Source organism: Zosterops lateralis (genome assembly GCF_965231275.1).
Source record: "Zosterops lateralis genome assembly, chromosome: 6".
In the NCBI taxonomy this organism is placed as follows: Eukaryota; Metazoa; Chordata; class Aves; order Passeriformes; family Zosteropidae; genus Zosterops; species Zosterops lateralis.
This window is the reverse complement of record NC_139761.1, coordinates 4,401,027-4,425,060: the sequence shown is the minus strand read 5'-3', so window position 1 is coordinate 4,425,060 and position 24,034 is coordinate 4,401,027. Positions and strand designations below refer to the sequence as shown.

The window sequence follows — 24,034 nt, the reverse complement described above, 5'->3', positions numbered from 1 at the left end:
TTGACATTTCTTTATGGCTAATGTCGCAAAACCATTAATATAAAAGAAAACTAAACCTGAGTGCAAAAGGATACCTCTGTCACATAAAAGTTGAATATAGGACAGTGTGTGCTCTCACTCAGTGCATCTATTACCTCTCAAAATCATATTGTTCCTTCTATACATCACATCATGTATTAATTAACGTGGCTGATAATTGATAGGAGTAGTTCAGAACAGCTTCAGGCCATGACTTCTAGAAGATTTTCCCAGTTTCTTCTGCCAGACTGCTGTGATGTGATGAGACTGGGTGAATTGTTGGAGCTCATTGCTGCCCCATGAGCTCTCAGGACAGCAGTGTTAGTGCTCCTTGCTTTCAGCTGGGATCTGGGGAACCAAAACAGGGATCATGGGTTGGATCTCTGGGAGATCTGTCCGGAGAGCAAGTCACCAGTCAGTGAGATTAAATTCTCCCCACTTGTGTTAGGAAATGTGCACTTAGGTCTGAAAACCGCTGTCCTAAAATGGGAAGTGCCAACTCTCCGATCGCTCCTTGTTTATGTGCAGAGGTTTATTTCTAGCCATGCCAAGCTTCCCTTCTGTCCAGTTTCCTTTGTTAACTCCAAAAATGTAAGTACACCAACCTGACTGCAAAAAGCCATTCTCTGCTTGGGTACATAAAACCAAACTCTTTGTTACTTCCCCATCCCAGCTTGCAAATAAAAGAAGTGATTCTGGAATTAAAAGTGTTGAGGAATAAGAATTTGTCCCTGTCTCCAGACCTGCAGGCTCAGAGAGCTCTTCTGTTGCACACATGAACAATAATTGCCTCTATAATGTTGTTGGTTCCAAGGGATGTATTTTTATTCTGGAAGTTTGCTGGCAGAGGGAATGAAGGGCTGATAAAGCAAATAGTGACAACAGCTTATTTGTAATGGTGTTACCTCAGCCCTCAGTGTTATGTTTGTGTTTGGTTCTCCCTCCTTGAAGTGACAGAGATGGTCTTATTAAAATACTTTTGTGCAGTATTTCAGTATTTATGGGACATAGAGAAGTTATAGGGAGAAGGCAAGGTGATTTGTGACTTGGACCAGAAGGGGAGATTTTACCAAGAATTATTTTGAATGCGTTCATTACACGTACAACTCCTTTTCTATTCTTCCTTTTTTTTTTCTTTTTCAGGAGAAGAAGGAACACAAACGCACACAGAGAGCAGCAGCCAAGAAGCTGAAGGACAGACACGATGCCAGTCTTGCACATCCACATTTCTCAAGCTAATCTGGAGATTCCTGATCATTTTATCCGTCTCTTCCTCCTGGGTTGGGACCACACAATTCATCAAAATCACTTTTGAGACCTTTGACTGTCCCTTTTTCATGACTTGGTTCTCAACAAACTGGAACATTATGATTTTCCCCATTTATTATTCCGGGCACCTTGCAACTGCACAGGAAAAGCAGTCTCCAATCAAAAAATTCAGGTAGGCTTTATTGTGGCAGTATCCCTTTAAAAAAACCTAATTCCTGAGGGCTGAGGTCACTGCTGTGCTCAGTTCCACCCGTGGTGTCAGGAGGCAGAGTAAAGGTCATGCTGCAGAAAACCTCATTCATAAATAGCTCACAGGAGGCTGACAGATGAGTGATGCCTGCTGAATAAATGGATCTTTGATTTTTAAAGGTTTTGTTTTTTTTAATGGATAGCAAAGGTTAATAATCTGCTCTTAATCTTGCTGTTGTGTTGTCTGATATATCTATATTTTGTGTTCTTGCCTGGATCAGGTCATTGATGAATCTGTCCTGGTCCATTTATGATGGAATAGCAATGTTGGGTACAACCAAACTGACTCCTAGGTGAGAAGAAAGATGCTCAGAGCTGAGGTGGTTTCCATGTGGAATACCGTGGTTTGCTCTCTGTACTGGGCAAGTATAGCACAATGCAGACTGCCCTTTCCTCCTGCTGGAAATTCATAAATCCCTTTTCAGCAGCCCCTGAGAAATCAGACAAATACAAGGTTAAGGAGGAACCCAAAGAAATCATCCAGTCCAACCACCAGGGCTGCAGCTTAGCTTCAGTTGTGAAGAAAACCACATCTGGTCTGTCTCCAGGGCTTGAGAGTACCTCACATTCTGTAGCAATTGATTTCACAGTTCCTCCTCCACTTCCATTATTCCTCTGATGTGACAGTGACATGGGAGCTGCTTTAAAGGACAGGACAAAACTCAGCTCACCAAGAGATCCCACACCTTGCCCAGGGAGGGAGGAGATTCACAGGGTCATTTTGAGCTGGGACACAGTTCTGTTGTTCCAGTGCAGGCTTGCTTGAAAAACAATGTGCCTGACTCAAAGAGAATTGTCTGTTCCAGCAGGAATTACCCAGCATGGAGCCCATCCCTGGCTCCTGCTGTCACTGAGCACACAGGGAATCCCATTTGTGACCATCAGGCTGGAGTGCAGCAGGGCCAAGCTCTTCCCTCAGCTGCTTTTTTGCCAGGATCTGGGATGTAATTTGGCCCTAAATTATCATTGCTGTCAAATCAGTGTGACTGGAATTGAACAGTTGCACTTAATTAAGTGCTTCTCTGCAAACCCTGGTGCTTTGTTAATGATGCTTCATTCAGATTTCTGCTGGAGTGTTTGTGAGAACATTAACAGTGTCAGCTTGGTTTCTGCCTGTGGGGTGAAGTAATAACAATTGCACAGCAGAAAAGGAAGAAGGTGAGAAGAAATAACCATGCAGATAAATCCCCTGCAGTTGGTTCATTGATTATATCTCTATCAGAGCAAAATCTTGGGGCAATGCATAAAAAAAAAAAAAAGCCTGTGCTTAAATAATTGATATATTTCTCCAGCTGTTAAGAATTCAGCTTTTTAAAGTTGAGGACTCTGTGTTAAAAGCCACAGGAATTTTTCCAGTGGGTCAGTGAGTGTGTGGACTCAGGACACCAGTGTTAGAGCTGATGGGAATCTTCCCAGAGTATTTCTTATTCCAGAGATGTCAGGAACTCACATCCCAAGGAGGAAGCAACTGCTGGTAAATAATGATTCCATCAGGGGGAGTAACTGCTTGGTCTGTGCTGTGTTACAACTTGACTATCCAGAGTATGACAATTTGGATATGGGATTGGCATCTCCTCAATTTTTTGGTGACATAAGGGATTGAAAATTTGTAGTTTTAATTTGTAGACAGATTTAATTTGGAAAGGATCTTTGGAAGTCATTTCACCCAGCCTCCTCCCCAGAACACAGGAGTATTTTCAAACCTGCATTGTTTGTGTATTTTCTTGATTTGCATTCTTAATAGTCTTATTATTACAAGACTCTTTATTACATTTCATAAGATTTCTTGCTGCTTCATTTGCTTGTTTTATTCCTGTGCAGTAGATAATTCTTGTCAATAAACCCATTTGCAGCAGTTCCAGGCTTTCCTCGGAGACCAGAGGTGATTTATCTTTGTGTTTCTGGAGGATGTTGTTACTCTCTAGGAGCTTTAAAGGCATCAGACATTTTGTCCAGCAGATATTCCCAGTGGATCTGAACAAACAATGTCTGTGACATCTTGGCAGAGATCAGTGATCCTGGGAGTGACTTGCAGAGTGCTGCCCCAGGCTGGCAAAGCTGCAGAGAGCCTCTGCTCCTTTAATAAATCCCACTTGGAAGGACAGGAGTCTCAATCCTCAACTTCAAATTGGCTTTCTGGAAAGTTCAGGCTGCTCAATACCTAAAGGAGCTGCAGGAGAGATGGATTTTTGACAAGGACATGGAAGGGGAATAGCTTCAGACTGAGAGAGGGCAGGTTTAGATTAAATCTTGAAAATAAATTTCTGACTACGAGGGGGTTGAGGCCCTGGCACAGGTTGCCCAGAGAAGCTGTGGCTGCCCCTGGATCCCTGGAAATGTTTCAGGCCAGGTTGGATGGGGCTTGAAGCAACCTGGGAGAGTGGAAGGTGTCCCTGCCCATGGCAGAGGCTTGGAACTGGATGGGCTTTAAGGTCTCTTCCAACCCAAACCATTCCAGTATTCTATTATTATATTTGAGATTATAAATTGTGTGTTTCTTACCTTTCAGACTTCACCTTAGGGATTCAGTCTTGTGGTCTGAGAAAATAACTCATGGTTATGGACTCACTGCTGCATTTAGGGGAAGTGTCTTGGTTGTCTTGAGGCAGTAGACAGCTCTTGCTATTCCCTCAGTATTGTAAATAAAAGCAAGAGCTTGAAACTCCTTCCTTTAGTACTGGCTGAGATAATCTGAAGTTGAGGAAGCTTAGGAATAGGAAATCTAACCCTGCCAGCATTTACCACAGCAGAAGACACTGCACAGACTTGACTTAGGAGTCTGATGCAGTTGTGGTGTGGAATAGGTGGGTGAAATTTTCTATGTCAGTACATTTTGCCTTCCCCATCTGGCACCTCGGCTTCTCAAGGACAAACATTGTGACACTGAGCAGCTTCCTGCCAGCTGTAAGAGCTGAGATTGGTGCTACAGGCTCTTCCCAGCCTCGGGGCACTGGCCAGGGAAAGCATTGGTGGGTGCAGGTTTAATGTGAATAAAACACACTGGGAAGAGTTGGGTTTCTTGGATAATAAGAAGTGAGCATCACTTGAAGTGCAGGCTGAACCATAAGTAGCTGATATTTGTATATGAAACCTGTCCCTGCAGGTTTCTCACCCAAAAACCTGTCCCTGCTTGTTGCAGTAGCAGCTCAGTCCAGCTCCCTCAGCCACCTGTGGAATGGCACGGCAAATCCAGTCCTGCTCTGCAAAGGGCTTTTTGGGGGAAACATGGGGAACACCATCAGCACAAAGCTGGGCTCCCCATGGACCATTCCTGCTGGACACAGCATTCCTTGGTCCTGGACACAGCATTCCTTGGTGCTGGACACAGCATTCCTTGGTGCTGCCCCCAAGCATCACTGCTTATGTGAGAACTTCATGCAGAATTCCCTTTCCTTTTGCTGCAGCTCTCCACCAGACAAGGAGAGCTGGTCAGGCCCTTTCTGCCAGTCCAGATTCAGTCAGTGCTGGGAGCACAACTCACCAGGGTGCTTAACCACACTCAGTTTGGTGCCTGTCCCCTGCAGTGGAGCTTGGAGGTATTTTATTGCTGCAGATGCCATCATTTAGGCAGAAGCCCTGAATTTGTGCTCACAGAAGGTGCTGCTGTTTTATTTGCTGCCCTAATGTCACTGTGGCCTTGCCAAGTTCTAATCCAGGTGATGTCACTGCATTCTCTGTGTTCCTCTATCCCAGGTCTCTGCCTGTTGGCTGGGGTTTTTTTTATTGTGAGCTGCTGGATTTCACTCCAGAGGCAGCTGTGTGAACAGGAGGGAACAAACCCATTCCTGTGCAGGGCCTGGCATCAGAATAACTGAGAGGGCACACAAGCTACTTAATGGGTGTCAGAGGCAAAGCTACACCACTGCCTGAGGTGCTGTAATTCCTGAGAGCATGGCACACTGCCCAGAGCTGATGGCTGAGGGCTACCTGCAAGTCAAAAGAGTTATTTGTGTTAGAGGGCAGGTTTTAAATAGACCTCTCGTGCATTTGGAAAAGAGTTGGGGTCGTAGTTTCAGGGTCAGCTGCCCTTAGATTTGTCTGTGCCTCTAAGTCAGCAGCCTGCAGCATTATTTGTGTGGGGAGGGTTCAGGGAGCCCTCTCTCCTGAGCCCAAGGTTTTAATCACTGTCATGTCTGATGACTCCTACAAGTTTAATTTTAGTTGCATGTCAAAGAGGCTGAGTTAACCACTGAGCCACCAGCCCTCACAAAGCCTCAGGCAATCTGACTGGGAAAATAAAGTATTCTCTCTGTCTCCTCATTGACTGAGCATTATTTATGGAGCTCTCCTAAGCACAAGGGTGAAATCATCAAGTCTCTACCTCACTCAGCACGACCCTGTCAGAGACTTCACTGTATTTTCTTCACTGAGAGTTGAGGAACTGTTTTGTCTGGCCACTGTGTGTGATGGAGGCCCTCCCACCTGCTTGGGCAGCCCATTGTGAAGCATTTCCAGATTCTTTTCCTGGCTGTGCATCTCTGCTCACCCCTCCCACTGCTTCTGGGAACTCAGAGATAAGTGACACTGCTGGGGCAGCCACAACTGCCTCTCCCAAATCACCCAGGTTAATGTAATAACCTGACCCAGAATAGTAATTAATCTGACCCAGAATAATGTAATAACCACTGAGCCTTCCTCCTTTGAGGAGTCACACTGTCAGGGCACTTGGATCCATCCTCCTGACCCTGCTCTGTGTGCAGACATCCCAGGGATCTGCAGGACTACAAAACCTGGCCCATTTTGGCATTAGGGTCCAGCTGTGCCCTGCATTTCTGGAGGTAGCCCAGACACCTTTCTGCCTTGTTCTAACACAGCACAGGCTCCTTTTCCTCTAAGATCTTGACAGCTACTGAGGCAGGCTGGATTTACAGAGATCCAGAAGTGATGGCAGAATTCCCACCACACAGGTGTGGAGTTCACAGGGCAGGTCTGTTTCTGCCAGGACATGGGGCACCCTGGCTGTGGTGTCATGGAATGGTGACACAGCCACACTGCACCCACCTTTCCTGAGGTGAGATGGAGTCTGAGCCCAGAATCACCCTCTGCACCCACCTGAGTCTCAAGGGGAAGCATCTTGTAAAGGTAAATTGCTATATCTGTGTGTCAAAGAATTCTGAAGTGCTGCCAACGAGTCTCTTCTCACACAGGGGAAACTTGTCACCTCTAACTCCTGTTGAAATCAGAGTGACAAAAACCTGCAATCAAAGTTAGGCATTAATTTATGTGCTTCACTGTGTGTTTGCTTTGCATCTCAGATAAATGATGCACACCAGTAGCTGTTCTTTTTATATATTTTAAACCTCTTTATCCTCATCTTTGGTGAACAGGACTCCTGAGAGTGTTGAGGTCAACTAGAGTGAAGGAGATAATTAACAGATCCACCAGCCTGAGTGTTAACTTATTACACAGAGTTGGAGAATGGAATTTATTATTAGCAGAAATGACTGCTTTGTACACCAGATTGTCTTAGTGGCATCAGGAAATGAGTGGTTGTTGAGTGGAACCATGAAACCATTTAGGTTAAGATGTAGCTGATCTCGGTTATATGTTATTATTCTACTTTCTTCAAAACGAGAGTGATGGTTTCCATCTTAAAAGTAAAAACCTGCAATGTCTGTAACAGCAAAATCCCCAAGATTTAGTAAAAGTGGTTAAGGGTCCCTGAAAACAATTTTGTCTTCCAAATTAGGATAATTATCAGACCACCCCCCCCAAGTAACAAACATTTTTGACATCACATTGCAGTGCAATCTTTGAAGTTGCTAATTAATTCTACATAATGAGTATTTTACCAATCTTCCAAACACAGCCACGTTTGGCTGTGAGCACTTTGGAGCCCCAGGGCCTCAGGGCATTTGCATTATTCCCTCCATGTCCCTTTCCTTGGAAGGATGTGCTGCAGGTTGAGGGTGCCTTTGTTCACTCCACTGCTTTTTGGGGTCACTTGTGGGGCCTCTCATGTTATAAGCAGTGTTGGGGAGCCTGCTGTGCCAAGGAGGGGAGCACACTGGGAATATCTTCAGGAATACCTTCAACCAAGAGTGCAGACAGTGGAGTTGCTGAAAAAACATCCCTCCCAGTCTGGGAAAGGCAGAAATTCCTGAAATCCTAAGAAGCAAACAGCTCACTTCAGCTCTGTGTGATGCAGTGTTGGGGAAGCTGGTTTTTTTTTTTTTTTTTTTTTTTTTTTTTTTTTTTTGCAATTTAATCCTCAAGAAAACATCTCCTAGAAAACACAGCCTTTCACTGTACAGTAAAATGAAGCTGTTAAATACCTTTCCCTTCCTTCTCTCACACTCCTGTTTGCCTGGCTCACTCCTGCCCACCACGCTGATGTGTCTGCCAGTCTTTTTGAGTATTTGGGCAAATCTTAAAGCTTCCTTGGCCGTGCATAAAATATATATTTCAATCAGAATGAAAACAGGGCTTGGAGTGAAGTGAAAAGAAAAAAAAAAAAAAAAGAAAATTGGCAAGCTGCAGAGAATAAATGGTGATTCTAATCCATGTGTTCATGGCCTTGAAGGCAGAGTCTGGGAGCTGTGGGAACATTACAGATAACCTTCATTTCTGTGTGTGAGTCCCTGGGATTATTGTTGCACAGAGTGTGATTATTCCAGGTAAGTTACGTCTTTCCTTCTTGTGAAATGGCTGTTTTAAGAAGATTGTGGGTTGTTTTCCCTATGTGAATTAAAGAATGGATTCTCCTGGGCATGTGAAGTCGTTAGGAAAAGCACTATAAAAGCCTAATGAATGTTTGTTGTGCTGGAGTGAATGCTGAGGAAAACCCTGGCTGAGACTGAAACTCTTTTCTTTCCGTAGGGAATGCAGTCGGATTTTTGGTGAAGATGGTCTGACGCTGAAACTCTTTCTTAAAAGGACTGCTCCCTTTTCTATTCTGTGGACTTTGACTAACTACCTGTATTTACTGGCTTTAAAGAAGCTCACAGCCACAGACGTCTCTGCCCTGTTCTGTTGTAACAAAGCTTTTGTCTTCTTGCTTTCTTGGATTGTGCTCAAAGACAGGTTCATGGGAGCAAGGGTAATGAATGTGCCTCCTTTTCCACTCTCTCATATTTTCATAATTGCACTTAAAGCCATCAGCCATGGTGCTGCCATAGCACTGCTGCACTGGGGCGTAGACACACCATGAAAACCTTTCTCATTTAGTTTTATGATGCAGCCTCAGGATCAGTTTTAGAGACCTCAGAACTTCAGTGTGGGAATTTCAAGGAGCTATTACAGCCAACTGCAACTTGATGAATTATGATGGAACTTCCAGTTTCATATAAACCTATTCTGTCTTGGCTCACGGTGCTGAGGTTTAGTTAATTTTATTTTAAACTTAGTGATGGAATGCTTAGGTTCTAAGCAAAGCAGTTTTATTCCTTGTTTGGGTAGACAGATGTTTTTGATGAGTGATGTATTTTTCTTGTGCTACCATATTTCTTTGTACATGTGCATGTGCCAAAATTGCTTTAAAAATAACACACCTCTCTTGTGTAGAGGTACATTTTTCACTGAAGTATTGCAGGACTCACTGGCAGTAAAATGGACCCTGCAAAAGTTTAGAACAGAACTCGAACAAAATTATGTGCCCCTGCTCTGGGAAAAGCAAACTTGTTGAGTAGTTTTCCATGCACACATCTCCCAACATGCAGCAATTTAAATTTAAACGTGCAGTTTCAATTATTGGCTTCACACCTTGGATGAGGAGTAGTGAGGATTTCTGCTGGTTCATTAATGCATATTCCCCTCTGAATTGGCTCAAGGTCGTGTTGGGCACAATCCTGACTGAATTTTTGAAAATCTTGAACTTCATTAGGAACTGGTTGGGGTCAGGTGTGGTCACTGTGACCAGAAGGGACCAGCAGCATCTGGATTTAAGTTCCATGGAAAGTGTGATGGATCAGGACACTCATCCAAGTCAGTTTGTTTTTTGAAAATGGGCACAGCAGCTTTTCTTTATTATTATTATTATTAATAATGTGATAGAAGGGTTCAGAAATGAAGGGAAAAGACATTCTGTTGTACAGGTATCTCATTTGGCTTTTGGAGCAGCTGCCAGGACACTGAGCAGGGCACTGTGCTTGCCAGGCTGAGGAGGTGAGCCAGTGCTTGAAGGTAAAGCCAGACACCTGGATATCTGTTTCATACACAGCTAAAAATACAGAAAGATGAGGTGAATGTGACCCACCCTCAGCCCACTCACTGACTCAAAGAATAAACAGGATGTAAAACCCTCAGTCCTCTAGAGAAATAACAGGAGCAGTAACTACCCCCCTCTGCCCCTTGATTATCTGAAGAAATTGAACATTTTGTACCCTTTAAGTTAATTTTCATCTCAAAGCAACATCTTTCTGGAAGAGCAAGCATAGCTCTTGTGTTCTCCTAGTCTGCTCTGTTAAAGAAACCTAGAAATAAAAGCTGTTTTCAGTTATTATTTATTTTTCACTGACTAAAAAAAGGTTGCCATAAATATGCATTAGTAGGAATGTTGTAAACACCGTGGGGTTCACACAGGAAAAAACCTGAAGGGAAAAATGAGCAGCAAATCCTGCACATAAACTGGATTTCGGTGCTCGCTGGCAGAGCCTGGATGCTCATTGCTGGGAAGGTAATTCACAGTGTTTTCCAGCTGCTCTCCTGACAGGAATAACACTTAATGATGTTAATAACCACGCAGGAGAGTGTTTGAGAGCTAAAATATGACAGAGCAGCAGAGACACAGCTTTTTGTGCTCTGAATTCCTCAGCTGCCCTTGCCCGCAGCCCCTCGGAGAGCAGCAGGAATTGGGTTATTTGGACAGCGAGGACATGAAAAGAAATAAAAGGTTTAATCCTACACCCTGAGCCATGTTTTTGTGGAAAAACTCAGCACCCAGGAGTTCAGCCAGCTTTTCCAAGGAGCTCAGGTTCCAGCAGCTCTTCCAGAGCTCCGGGACCATCAGGTGCACCTGCAGCACGTGGAGGTGGGGATGCTGCAGTTCCTGGAACAGCAGTGACTCTGCAGCACATCCCCAGCTCCCTGTCTGCCCAGTGTGGCTGCAGCAGCCCCCAAATTGCCCACAGACATGTGGGAGCTGCCTGACATCCCTCTGATCCCCTGGCACCCTTCCTGCACTCCTGGAAGCAGCTGGCAGCCAGGCTGTAGGGCATCATTTTTAGATGCCGTGTCTAAAGGCAAAGCTGCCTTGCTGACCACCCTGTGGAATGGCCCAATCCCACCTGTGGGAGCACTGAATAACTGCAGAAAGGCTGCACACAAAGTTTCAGCTGCTGTGGCTGTGTTTGAGGCACCCAAAGTGTGTGTTCTGCAGAGAGAGCCATGTGCCATCAGTGGTGAAGCTGTAGCACCCACCCGAGAGAGAAAAAACACCAGGAGGGGTTTAGGTTGGGTATTAGGAAAGATTTCTTTACAGAAAGGGTGGTCAGGCACTGGGACAGGCTGCCCAGGGAAGTGGTGGAGTCACCATGCCTGGAAGGGTTCAGAAAATGTGTAGATGTGGTGCTTGGGGACACAGTTTAGTGGTGGATCTGGCAGTATTTAGGTGAAGGGTTGGACTCGGTGAAGTCTTCTCCAACCTTAACAATTCTCTGGTTCTATTCACCTATAAAAGTAGTGCAGGCAGAGCTCAGGAACCTTGAAGTACCTCCTACCCCGGGAAAGGACGCACAGAACCATCCCTGCCTGTACCTTAACCTTTGTTTGGACACTTGTGAATCTCTCTCTCTCAAATTGATAACATCTCCATGTTACACTTTGAGAAGTCCAGACAGCTTTGGCTCAAAGCAAGCACAAATATTTAAAAGACTTTATGTATTTGAGAAGTTCTGCTGGCTTGTGCTCCTTAGACTTAGACACATGCTTATATATTTGCATACTTAAGCCCTTGGTTGGGCTTCATGTGTGGAGTTGAATCAGTGTTTTTTAGGTAGGTACAGAGTAATTTGGGGGCATTTTTTTCCTCTGAAAATGTTGACTTTAGCCTGGAGAGAGGTTTCTTCTCCATCCTTGAAGGTGTTCAGTGCCAGGTAGGATGGGGTTTGGAGCACCCTGGGATAGTGGAAGGTGTCCCTGCCCATGGCAGGGGGTTGGAACTGGATGATTTTTAAATTCCCTTCCAACCAAACCATCCTGTGATTCTTTACACCTTCTTCTCTGCTGTGCTCCACATCGAAAAAAAACCCAAATCTTTCTGATAAACTGTTGCTTGGCCTTGCTGGGAAAAAAGAAAAAAAAAAAAGGAGGCAAACTAATTTCATTCCTTACCTAAGAAGGCTCCAAAAGACAATTACTACACTCTTCCATTAATTAAAAAACTTGTTTAATGAGCTGACAGCTGTCTTTGCTTCCCTGTGACCTTGCAGAGCAGCCTGCAGATGTGAGCTCAGGTTTCTAAAGCCAAAACTTGAGGCAGGCACAGGTGAGCTGTGCTGATGCCCTGGTATGTAACATGCAGGAGGAGCCTTGGGCATGAAATTTAAATAGTGTTTTGCTGAAAATTATTTCAGTCCCGGGTCTTGCTTATATCTCAGGAGGTGTTGATGCTCCACGTGTCCATCATTTTAGTTGTTTCAGGGGAAAAAAAAAAGTTCTTGGCTTTATAAATATTTGATTTAATTAGGAATCTGGCTCTCTAAATTTGGTGTAGACAGACTGAGAGAGAGTTTTTCATGACAGGAAGAAAGGGGATGATGGATCTATTCATTTTCAGTGACACAAGGAAAGGACTGAGCAGTGAGGGCACCAAGAGTTAAACCTCCATCCTTGCCCTTGGAAGGAGGAGGGCATGACTACATTGGACTCTTCTGTTTTGCCTTCTGGGACAGACACACTGCTGGAAATACTCCAGCTGACAGCTGAAGTCTTGAATTTCTGTGCAGGGCAGGGTGTGTAGTGCAGCCTGAGGTGAATCCCAGTGAATCCCAGGTGAATCCCAGTGTGGCAGGGCAGGGGAGTTCTGCACTCTCAGAGGAGAGGCCGTGGGTGTCTGAGGGGTCCTGGCTGTCATTTGTCATTGCTATGAGGCTGGGACTTCTGTGGTGCCTCCCAGGATGGCCCAGCTGCTGGATTGTGTTATCCTTGGAAGGAAAAGGGGGAAACCTCCTGTCCCCTCTTGCTAAAACCCTCCCAGATCTCATCACAGCACTGAGAGACTGAGATTCCACAGGGGATTCCAGCCCATGGCATTGGATCCTGGATTTCAGCTGGATTTTGTGGTGAATTTGGAGGTGTCAGTGGTACCTCCAGGTTTTGTATCTTGGAGTTGGGGTGTTTTACATGTAAGTAAGGCAGGATACAGATTTTGGCACCACTGCCATGTGAGGGGACACCTGTGTGCCCCAAGGACTGGTGAAATAGGGCTGATGGTGAGAGGGAAGGACTGAAAGCTGCACCCAGGAGATGAGTTGGGAAGATGTTGGCCTGGATGCCTGTAGGATTTAGGAGCCCTGATGTTTTTACCTGGAGTCTCAAAGGTTGGCCCTGCCCTGATAGATGGTTCTTGGTTCCCCATTGTCCCCTGTGTGGACACCTGAGTCAGCTGTGTGTCCCTGTCCTGTGTGTCCCTTCAAACATGATTTTGCTCTGCTGAAGTTATTTTGTGGGATTTTTTGTGCTTATTGCCTCAGTCTGGTTCACATCTGCTTGGGATGAGTGTCAGTGGTTTTCTGGGACTCTTGGTGAAGCTGTGATTTCTGAAAGGCTGTTGTAGAGGAGGATACATGATTGGATCAAGATGAAGTCTTTGAAGTGTGTGGGCTGAAGTTTAGGTTTACCCAGGACTAAATCTTTCTTAAATAAAGTTCAGTGATGTTTTCAAGAGGCAAAGTGCCCATGTCACATTGGTGTTGGCTCAGGAGTTGTGCACTGGCTCAGGAAACCCTCCATGGATGTTGGGTATTGAGTGTCTTAGAAATTCACACTCCACATTTACCTGCTGAGGGCAATTAGGTGGAGAGAGGGGCAATTTTTTTTAAGAATAAACCACTTTGGGCTCCCTACCACTTCTTTAAGGTTCTTGGAGTCAAGACCCAGGATTTCAGATATGGTGTAGTTACTGATTCCTGTTCTTTTTCTTTGAAGCTCCTTTGATGCTCTCTCTGGGATTTTCAAATGAGGCCAAAAACCTAAGCACAAAGGTAAAGGCTTCATGAAGAAATTCGGTCATGTCTGTCCAGAAAAGCTGTCAGGGCACAGCCAAAACAGCTGGAAGAGCACCCTGTGATACCCTGGTATTCCAAAATACAGGGCTCATTCCCCTGGCCTAAATTTCCAGGATGTTTGGCCATCTAATGTTTGCATTTCAAGTCAAATTGGAGGCAATGCTAAATATTTCTCTTGTTACACAGTAGAGCGTGATGCTTTAGAATTTCTTGATCTTGCAGTTGCCTCTCCAAAGTGGCTGTTTAGCTGACAAAATGCATTGTGATGGATGTTCTGTCAGTAGGCTCCAGCAGAATTTGCAGTGCTTTAGATCCACATCCCTGTCAGTGCACACACTTCCATTATTCTTTACATCTCTCCCACGGTCTTTCCTATTTAAGGGAAAACAGGAAAACTCCAGGTCAGAGCAAGTGGGTATTGACGCCCATGAGAAGCTCCTCCTGGTGATGATCTCAGCTTTACACTGCTTTGCTTTGTCTGTGCAGATAGTGGCAGCAATAATGGCCATCACAGGGATTGTGATGATGGCATATGCAGATGGTTTCCAGGGTGATTCAATTATCGGGGTGGCCTACGCCGTGGGATCAGCCTCCACCTCTGCGCTCTATAAGGTGGGTCACAACTGTTTGTTGGCACTCCTAAATTCATTATCATTGACTGTTGAAGAGACACAAATACAAAGAGAATTGCTGTAAAATAAATGTTTTCTTCTGCTCCTCACTCCTGTGTCACTCCTGGTTGTGACAGTGTCAGGAAATGTACCGTGAGGGTAATTAGCTGTCAGCTGCCAATTTGCCAGAATGGCTTTTCTTGATGAGCCTTTAATGAAATCTCCACTGCCACGCCACGAGGAGTTTAAGATCATTTTTTAAATTGTGACAATAGAGTTTATCAGCACTTTTCAAAGGGGCTTTCCATGTGCAGCCAGGGTGGCCAACTCATCCCAGGTCTGCACTGCAGCTCCCTGGCTCTGAGCCCTGGTGTGAGCCTGGCACAGGCAATTCATTAGAGACACTTCTGCTTGGAGGAGATGGCAGCTCTGGAAGGTGAGGGCTGGGAAAGGCAGGGACTCTGTGTCTCAGGAACAGGTTGGGCTGAACGTGGCTGGGTTTGTAAAGTTTGGAGTGAGTTGTGGTGGGGTCAGAAGCTGCCCTTGCAGCTTTAGGACTTTGCTCACTTCACTCATAAATGTGACTTTCGCAAGTCACTCAAACTTCATGAATTCAGGCTCATAGAGGACAAGTTCTCCCAGAGTGAGCCCTTCCAGGCTGTTTTTTCTCTCACAGCAGGGTGATGCTGTGGAAGTCACTTGAGTCTCTTCCCAAATCCCTGCGCTGCCACACTCAGCCCAAATCCTCTCCATTCATTGCAGGAATGGTGTGTCCTTGGGTTCTTGCTTTATTCTGGGTTTTTCCTGCATTTTTGTACCCTTGCTCCTCGTGGCATTTTTTGGAAAGCTTTGTTATACAGACTCAGCCATCCTCGTGGTAAAGACATGGTGCTAAAACACAGGAAAGGGCAGAAATCCCACTGAAGATCCCCTTGCAAGACTCTTGTTAGGAAAAGGGCTGGGCTGTGGCATGTTGTCCCCAAGGGAATGGAGTGCTTCCATGACAAGCATGGAGTCTAAACCCCTCCTCTCTCCTCTTCTCTCCAGGTTTTGTTCAAAATGTTTCTTGGGAGTGCAAACTTCGGGGAAGCAGCTCATTTCGTGTCCACCCTGGGCTTCTTCAACTTCATCTTCATCTCTATCACCCCCATCATCCTCTACTTCACAAAAGTGGAGTACTGGTACCCCTTCTCTGCTGTGCCATGGGGTTACCTTTGTGGAGTAGCTGGCCTCTGGTTAGGTAAGTTATTAAAAAAAAAAAAATACTTTTCTCAGTCTTCACCTCTGTATAAAATCAGCCTCAGGCACAAACGATTTCCCCCTGTCCCCTTAAGCAGCAGAGCTCTCTCACAGGTTAATTCTGGTCCTGGTGCTAACTGGAACTCCTTAGAAATGATTCATATTTTTCATTACACTTCATGAAACATTACTATTAATTGCTATACAATTAATAATTGATATGTAAGCATAGTTATAATTAACATTAATTAATAATTAGCAGTAATAGCAGGGAGTAAACATGAAGCAGCACTACTAATTGCCCATTTTTTCATCCCTGCCGCAGTTCCACACCAATGCCCCTGTATCTGGCACAGCTTGACTGCTGTAAAACCCATTTCAAAGGGCTGAATGTTCCCAGTCAGCTCCTGGGGGATGTTTGTGCACTGACAGGGGCACCCCCAGAGCTGGGGCACCTTTCTGGGGATGCTGCAGGCCCTGGGCTCCCTGGGCTCCCTCTTTCTGAGCCAGAATTGCCAGCAAAATATCTGTTGGATTCAGCCCAGGGGCATTTTAATTTCCACATATAACAACATCCTTTCCTTTGGTAAAGTCTCTTTTATTCCATAATTGAAGAGGTTTTTTGTCTCGCTACACATTTATTAAATGGAAGCACAGAGAATGTCATTGCCCATCCCATCCTGAGATGTGACAGCTGAGCTGCTGTGAGCACCTTGAGCTGCTCTAACCACAACTGCATCAGCCCTGTGAGCTCCTAGGGGACCAAAATTAGGGATAATTTGTCACCCAAGTGTAGAAACCCAACCTTGTGCAGGGGACTCAGCAGCAGGACTGGGTGGTGGGTGATCAAAAACTTAAATTTGCTTTTAATCTTTCAAGGAAAGGTTAAAGGAACTGAAGCAAACTTCAAGGGTTTATTTAATCTTTCAAGGAAATTGGAGCTCTCTGGGTGTGCTGTCATGTAACAAAAAACCAAAACAACAAAAGGCCAGGGGTTTTGTATCTGATTAAAGCCTGTGCAAAGCCATGGAATATGAGTGTGATAACTTCAGTATTATAGTTTGTGAAAGGCCATCCAGCCCTCCCCTTTCCCCTGTGTAGAATTTCCCCTAATTTCACACTCATATAGAAAAAAAAAACAACAACAAAAAATCAATCACTTTGTGACAAGTCTCTCATTGTGGTGTGGATACTTAATGCCACATATTAATATCACATATTATACCTGTAGGGGCAAGGTGGAGGAGAAATGCCTCACTCTGATGTTTCCCCCCGTTTTCATGTGTTATTTTCTCTGTTTTTCTGTAGCTTTCAATATCCTGGTTAACGTTGGGGTGGTGCTGACCTACCCCATCCTGATCTCCATTGGCACCGTGCTCAGCGTCCCTGGAAATGCAGGTACCAGTGTCACTGCTGGCAAAACGAGCCCATGGGAGCTCAGAAAGCAGTTTTATTGCTTAAATAATTTCTTGGGTGGAAATTCACTCTGGAGTTCTGTCTTGAACAGCCTCTGTCTCTGCTCTTCACTCTCCTCAGCCTCATCATCACTCCTGGGAGTTTGAGCACTAGAAAATACCTGGTTTTAGGGGAATGCAGCTGTGAAAATGCCTGTGGGAGGCTGCCTGAGGGCTCAGGTGTCCTGTGGGTGCTGCTGGTGGAGCTGGGAGGCTGGGCCTGGAGGCACCTGGAGCTCTCTCCCCATCCCTGGCTCCTGCAGCCTTGAGGGAACACTCTGCTGATGCAGACTGTTGTGGATAAAGAGTTACCAAAAAGTGCCTTCCATCTCAGGAATCACAGAATCACAGGTTCAGTAGGGTTGGAAAAGACATCCAAGGTGATCAAGTCCAACCTTCAACCAAATATCCACGTGCTCACTAAACCATAAAGTGAAGTGCCATGTCCACTCATTTTTTGGACACTTTGAGGGATGATGACTCCACCACTGCCCCAGGCAGCCTGTGCCTGTGCCTTACCAGACTTTCAGCAAAGAATTTTTTCCTAATATCCAATCTGTCTCAGCTTCAGGTCTTTTCCCTTTGTCCTGTCCTTTGTTCCCTGGGAGCAAAGCATGAGCCCCACAGAGAGCAAGAATTGATTGCCCCTGAGCCTCTTTTTCTCCAAGCAGAGCCCCTTTCCCAGCTCCCTCACAGACCCTTCACCATGAAATCTTGGGGTTTAATCAACTCCTCCAGGCTCCCTCAGATCCTGCCCAGGGCAGTGAGGGACAGAGATGCTGTGGCACCTCCAGCACTGCATTGTCAGGTCAGAGCTCAGGGAGATTTGAGAGCCACACGGGCAGTGTCACACCCAGAGTGCAGCACCGAGGGTGACAGGGGTGTGCCTGGCTGCTCTTGGTGCTTCCATCCATCCATCCATCCATCCATCCATCCATCCATCCATCCATCCATCCATCCTTGCTGCTCTCCTGATGGCTGTTGTTGCTCCCTCTCCTCCCAGCCGTGGACCTGTTGAAGCACAAGATGATCTTCAGCGTGGTGCGGCTGGGGGCCACCATCATCATCTGCGTGGGGTTCCTGCTCATGCTGCTCCCTGAGGAGTGGGACGAGATCACCCTGAGGTTCATCAACAGCCTGAAGGAGAAGAAGAGCGAGGATCACTCTGAGGACATCACGGAATCCAGCGTCCACACGAGGAGCAGGAGCAGAGCCAACGGGACAGTGTCCATCCCGCTGGCGTAGGGCTGGAGGACTCTCCCTGCAGGCAGATGTATATTCTGTGAATATAGCTTAACTTTTCCTCACCACCTGTATGCTTCAAAAAAATGTCATCTAACCTGAGCAGGGGATGAACTGTAAGATAAGAGAAATACATCTATAATAAATGTTTACATTTATACACTTAACGAGGAACGGGTGTAAATAACTACAATAAAATCTTTTGTAATAAACAGAAGTTTGAGCTTGTGCCTTTCTGAGCTGGTGAGTTTAAAATGTGGATCAAGTTTGTACTGTTTGTCTCTCTTTCCTGACAAAAAGAGAGCCATTTTGAAGAATATAAATCTTGGATATTTCCAGGTAATCTCAAAATTTAATATCTTGGTTTACTTCAAATGAAGTGCCCATTCGGTGAGGTAGAATTTCCAACTGCTTGGAAAAGCATTTGAAGCTCCTCCTGGAATTTTGGAGAATTCATTTCTGAAAGGCTCTGATGTTTCATTGATAACTCCCAATTATTATAAGAATAAATATTCCATGATGTGCAGAACATGAGGCCACTCCTCCCACAGCACACTGAGCTGTGCCTCCTTCACACACCACCTTTCTAGAAGTGGTGCTAGAATTTGGGTAAACTGCATTTCAGGAAAGGGAATGAAATCTTCAAATTTCAGTGAAGATTAATTGGGCAAGCTTGAGGCCCTCTCCCTGCACTTCTGGGCATCCCATTGACTTTGATGGTTTTCACGTGGTTTCAAAATTTTCCCTTTTTTAAAGACTCCATTTCTTAAAAAAAATATTTTTCTTATAATAGTCAGATTTCATTTCTCCTTTCTCTTTATTTCCGTTTCTTCCTTGATTTCAGGATATGAATTGGAGTCATTTTGGCAAGTCTTGGTCCTTTCCACTGCCCCTCATTTAATCTCAGTCCATTTTATTGAAATCACTGCAGTTGCAGATTTTCTCTGGTTTTTTCCAATCACAGTGTTTTTACTCATGTTTCCTTTCCAGAGCCTTTTTAACAATTTTTTCTGTGATTTCAGGCCTTCATTCCCTTGCTTGAATGGGAATGAGTAATTTAAAGAAATATCTTTGTTTTCATCATTTTCTCCCAGGAACATGCACTTCCTTCTTTGCTGCAAATGTTTCATGAGTGATGGGTCTTCCTTCATCTCAACTGGGAAATACCATTTTTTATTTTCTAGAGGCTTGGGATAGAGGAATATTTTTCTTAACCTCTGTTGTAGTAAAATCTTTTAAAGCCAAATGAAACCAGCCCCCCTCTTACTCTCTTCCCTGAGCCTGTTGTTGTGTTATTTAGCCTGGATTTCAGCTGTCTGGAATTGACCACTCCAGACTATCTTTATTTGTGATCACTTGATAGGCAGATAGACTTTTTTTTTTCTCTTAAAAAACAACAACAACAACAACAACAACAACAACAACCAAAAAAAAAAAAAAAAAAAAAAAAAAAAACAAACAAAAAAAACAAACAAACCCCCCCCCCCCCAAACAAACAAACAAACGAACAAACAAACCCTAACTGGAATGTATCATAGATTCCTGAGCTCTGCTGACTTTTTGCCCAAAGTTTGTGAGTTTGATTTGCAGCCAGTTAGGGGTCATTTTTTTTCGGTATTTCTTCCAAGGAATAAAAACAATCATGCAAATAATAATTTACCAAACTCTTTTTTTTCAGTCTTCTGCTGGATGTTTTTTAAATCTTTTAATCTTCATGTCTTAACTGTTCCTTGCAGCCAGCAGAGCAGAAAAAATACTTGTATGTATTAAAAAAAAAAAAAAACCACAAACTTGGACTCTTTCATCAAATGGCTGCAGAATAAGGGCTGCAAAAACCAACCCAACCAACTGTCCCCTGTGCCCTAAACCCAGAGGTGTAAGATTTGCATACCCACAAAAGCCTCTTACAGCTCCTGGTCTGCTGCATTTGAGAGTAGATGGACAAAAAATATTCCAAAAAAGTTAAATATAAAGATACTGATGGGCTGAAAGCACTCAGCACCTGCCAGCTTGGCCTCTCCCCACAGTTTTGGAGCTGATAGATTCATTTACCTTACTAGATAGTTTTGGGGGATGTGTTTTACTGGAATTTTAGCTCTTGCCAAACTGAACACATGGGGAAAACAAAACATTAGTTTCTGTGTGCATTGATGAGAACTTTTTGGCAAGAAGCCTCATGGCAACATCTTCAGGCCAAAGACTGGATCCTTCAAGGAACCTCATTGAGAATTCTGCAGGGAAAATCATGTGAAATCCCATTGTTAGAGTCAGATTTCCCCTGCTTGACACATTCCATGGCCAGCAGCCCAGGGTGTTAAAAAAGATAATCCCAGCAAGGAAGGCTTGAGCAGAGCACCCCTGCCTTGGTCTGATGTTCATGGAATGGTTATGGTTGGAATGGGTTTAGAAATCATCCAGTCCCACCCCCTGCCATGGGCAGGGACACCTTCCACTATCCCAGGTTACTCCAAGCCCCATCCAGCCTGGCCTTGGACACTTGCAGGGATGAGGCAGCCACAGGTTCTCTGGACAGTCACCTCCCAGATGCTTTCCAGGGGTGCTCATCCCCCTCAGTGATGCCTTAAACCCCCTCCTTCACCCTCTGCCCAACCTCCTGTTCAGATTTCTCATTAAGCGTGGAAATAATGATTTTTCCTGGAGTGCAGTTCAGCCTTTCAGCTGCAGAAAAACTCACCAAACCCAAGAAATCAGACAACAAACAGAGGTTCTTTGGCCTGATGCTGTTGGTGGTCCATCAGAGGAACAGCAAACAAATAATCACCCCTGTCAAGCTGATGCCTTAAGTTTTAGCTTTTATGTTTTTCAGATTCTGTGCTGCCCAGGGGTGCAGTTCTGAGCCTCCTGTTTAAGTGTCAGCAATCTCTCTTCACAGAGCAAGGAGACAAAACAAATCCTTTTCCTGCTGGAGACCAAGGACAACTTTCAGGCCCAAAGCACAAACAACAGTGACTGAAGGGAGGAACAAGAAGGATGAGACCTCACAACCTGAAGCTGGAATTGGACAATTAAACCTCAATATTCAAATGGACCAAAACTTATGAAAGTGTGAGACCTCAGGACTGTTTGTCCATTTCGTGACCATTTTGGGTCCACCTTGGGTGCAGCCCTGGTCAGGCCATGTTCTGCCCAAGATCAATCCCAGGGGCTTTTCAATAAATACCCACTTTATTCTCTAGTTCTGTCCAGTCTCTGTTTCAGGTCAGCCTTCCCAAGGCGTCAAAGTGTGCATTGACTGGTTGGACATCACCACTTCCACTGCTGTGGGTGTCTCTGGCAGCCCCTTCTGCCCTCCCCACCAATGTGAGGCTCCATTTCTGTGGCCCCATCTCCCAAGGAAAATTCCACTTTTGATCCAGCAGCTGCGTTATCACATTCTCCCTGTGGCTGAAAGGAAAACCAGACGTGCTGTGAATAACCCTCCTGGAGCATCCCCAGCAGTGCCTGCCCTCCCTGGAGGGCTCAGCCAGCCAGCAGCACAGGCAGTGTTGTTATCAGGACCACCCTGTCCCCAGCCTGGGCTGAGATAAGAAGAATGTCCCCTGTCAATAGCAGTGACAAGGAGCAGAGGGAGGAAGGAGCTGTGTTTCTTGACCTTACAGATGTGGAATAACAAGCTCTATCAGCCACAGCAGTTTGTATCCCAGCCAGAGGAGCCTTGCTGGGTTGTTTTCCTCTCTTTGCTGATCCATTTGTTCACGCTGTCTCTGCCTGAACGTGCTGCAAGCAGGATAAACAGCAGCCTGCTTGCATGGCTGGGGTTGTTTCTGCTTTACTCACTGGGGATTTGCATAAAAGCCCAGGCATTATTTTGGCAAAAATCCATTCCACCCACTTTCCATCTCCTCCTTTGCCCACTTTTTTTTTTTTTTTTTTTTGGTGGGGTTTTTTTCGTGATTTAAAATTCATTTTTGAGGAGCAGCTTTAAGGCAGAGGTGATCCACTGCTGCAGGTGTGTGTTTGAGTGGTGCCCTGTCAGTTGAGACAGACACTCCACTCAGAGTGCTGCTTTAAAAACCTCAGAGGGCTCCAAGTATCAGCCCTGTGTTATGTACAAGTCTTTCATACCTTCTCTATGCAGCAATCCTATGGGCAGCTCCACACAGCTCTGGCTCTTTATTCCCTTCTTTTCTCTTCCTCACAGCAGTTCTGGCTCGGTGCTGTCCCCAGCACGGCCACCTAACCCTGTCTGTCCCTCATACAGTGGCTTACCTTGTCTGTCCCTTGCCTGAGCTCCTGTCCCTCCATCCCCAGAGCACAGCCAGCAGACCCCAACTGACTCCCTACCAACTAACTCACTTTTACTACACCCATCTGTGTGTGAGGGCAATGCTGTGGCCACTCTTTGGTAATGAACAATATATCTGAGGCAGGATTGCCTTTGGTACCATCTCTGTCTTACCAAAGTGCCCCTTGGTTCACCTTTGCCCTGTGTGAAGGTGAGTAACAAACTCTACCCCCTCGAGTCATGGCCCTACCCTTGAGCTTTTCTCAGTACCTCCTTTAAAGCGAGGGCACCAGAGCCCTTAGGAGTCAATGGTTTCATTCTGACTGCAATAAATTTACTGGAAAATCCAGTTCTGGTGGGATCATCATCATCATCATCATCATCATCATCATCATCATCATCACTTGCAGGTTTCAGCTGAATTTGGTAGAGAGTTTAAAGCAGTAAATGAAATGGGAGAAAGGGATAAAAGTCTTCCAGCTCTCCTGGGAGGAACTGTGGGCTGTCCCTAATGGTGCTGTATAGGACCAAAGTTCCTCCAGCCCCACGTTTCTACAGCACAAACCTCAGGAATTTAACTGAACTTTATGTATAGACAAAATAACATTATTGCATTAAAAACCCCTCCCGTTAAGGACAAGGATGAGCATCCCTGACCAGGATCTCAGCTTTCCCCAGTGACCTGCTGGAAGAGAATCCTCCTGCAGCCTCCTCCACCTCAAACCTTCAGCTGCTGCTCTTGGCCCTCTGTTTTGCACACCAAAACTCTGTGAGAAGGAAACACGGACAGGAGAGGGGATTGGGGAGTGGGGGGAGCAGAGGGACCCTGCCAGGATTTTGCCAAAACCTGGGTAAAACACCAGATAAAGCTCCATGGGCTTGAACATCCACGTGGGTTTCCACAGCTCCCACACATCCATTTAATTCATGATTTCCCCAAGCTACTTAACAGGAATGACCTGTTCTCAGCAGGGGAAGAGTAATTAAGAAGGAAAAATAGACAGTAAGCATCGAGAAACTCAGGAGGGAAGCAGGGTGTTGATTTTACATTTTCATTTGAAAAGAAGAAGGAAAAAATATTTCAAGCCAGGTTGCTCTGCTCCCTGGTGCCCTGTGTGACCTGGGCAAAGCAAAGTCATGAGAGATGTTGGTGCTTTGTGGCTGAAAACATGAACTGGTTGGGTTATTCCAGGAATGAATATTTTCTTCTGATCTCAACCTGGTCTAGTGGAAGGTGTCCCTGCCCATGGCAGAGGGATGGAACTAGAAGATCTTTAGGGTCTTTTCCAACCCAAATCTTTCTACGATCCTGTGATTTTATGAACCATCAAATACGACTCACTTTGACCAATATTCCCAGACAGCTTTGTCCTAAAACTGCATTTTTTTTTCAGCAGTGCCCCCAGCCAGCTTCAGCAAAGGATGGGAAAGCTCCTGGGCCAGGCTTTATTCCCAGGCTGCTCCTCCCATGCAGGATGGGAGACACTTTAACCCTTCTAGTGCTCCAGGGATTGAATTTCCTTCCAAAACCTGAAGACTTAG

At 45.2% G+C, this 24,034-nt stretch overlaps 1 protein-coding gene across 2 annotated transcripts in view; it reads left to right on the top strand.

The window, feature by feature from the left end:
* SLC35F4 (solute carrier family 35 member F4) overlaps window positions 1-18,263 on the top strand; it is a gene marked incomplete at its 5' end in the record, with an annotated part of 110,612 nt that extends 92,349 nt beyond the window's left edge. The window contains 6 exons of one of the 2 annotated variants that reach the window (XM_083863119.1): window positions 1,165-1,459; window positions 8,356-8,575; window positions 14,187-14,312; window positions 15,359-15,551; window positions 16,859-16,948; window positions 18,008-18,263. In XM_083863119.1, coding sequence (XP_083719245.1) covers window positions 1,165-1,459; window positions 8,356-8,575; window positions 14,187-14,312; window positions 15,359-15,551; window positions 16,859-16,948; window positions 18,008-18,249 — 1,166 coding nt within the window. In that variant the 3' untranslated portion in view covers window positions 18,250-18,263. Of the gene's footprint in view, window positions 1-1,161; window positions 1,460-8,355; window positions 8,576-14,186; window positions 14,313-15,358; window positions 15,552-16,858; window positions 16,949-18,007 lie in introns of both variants that reach the window. The other variant, XM_083863118.1, reaches the window with a different exon arrangement.
* Window positions 18,264-24,034: the final 5,771 nt, after the last annotated feature.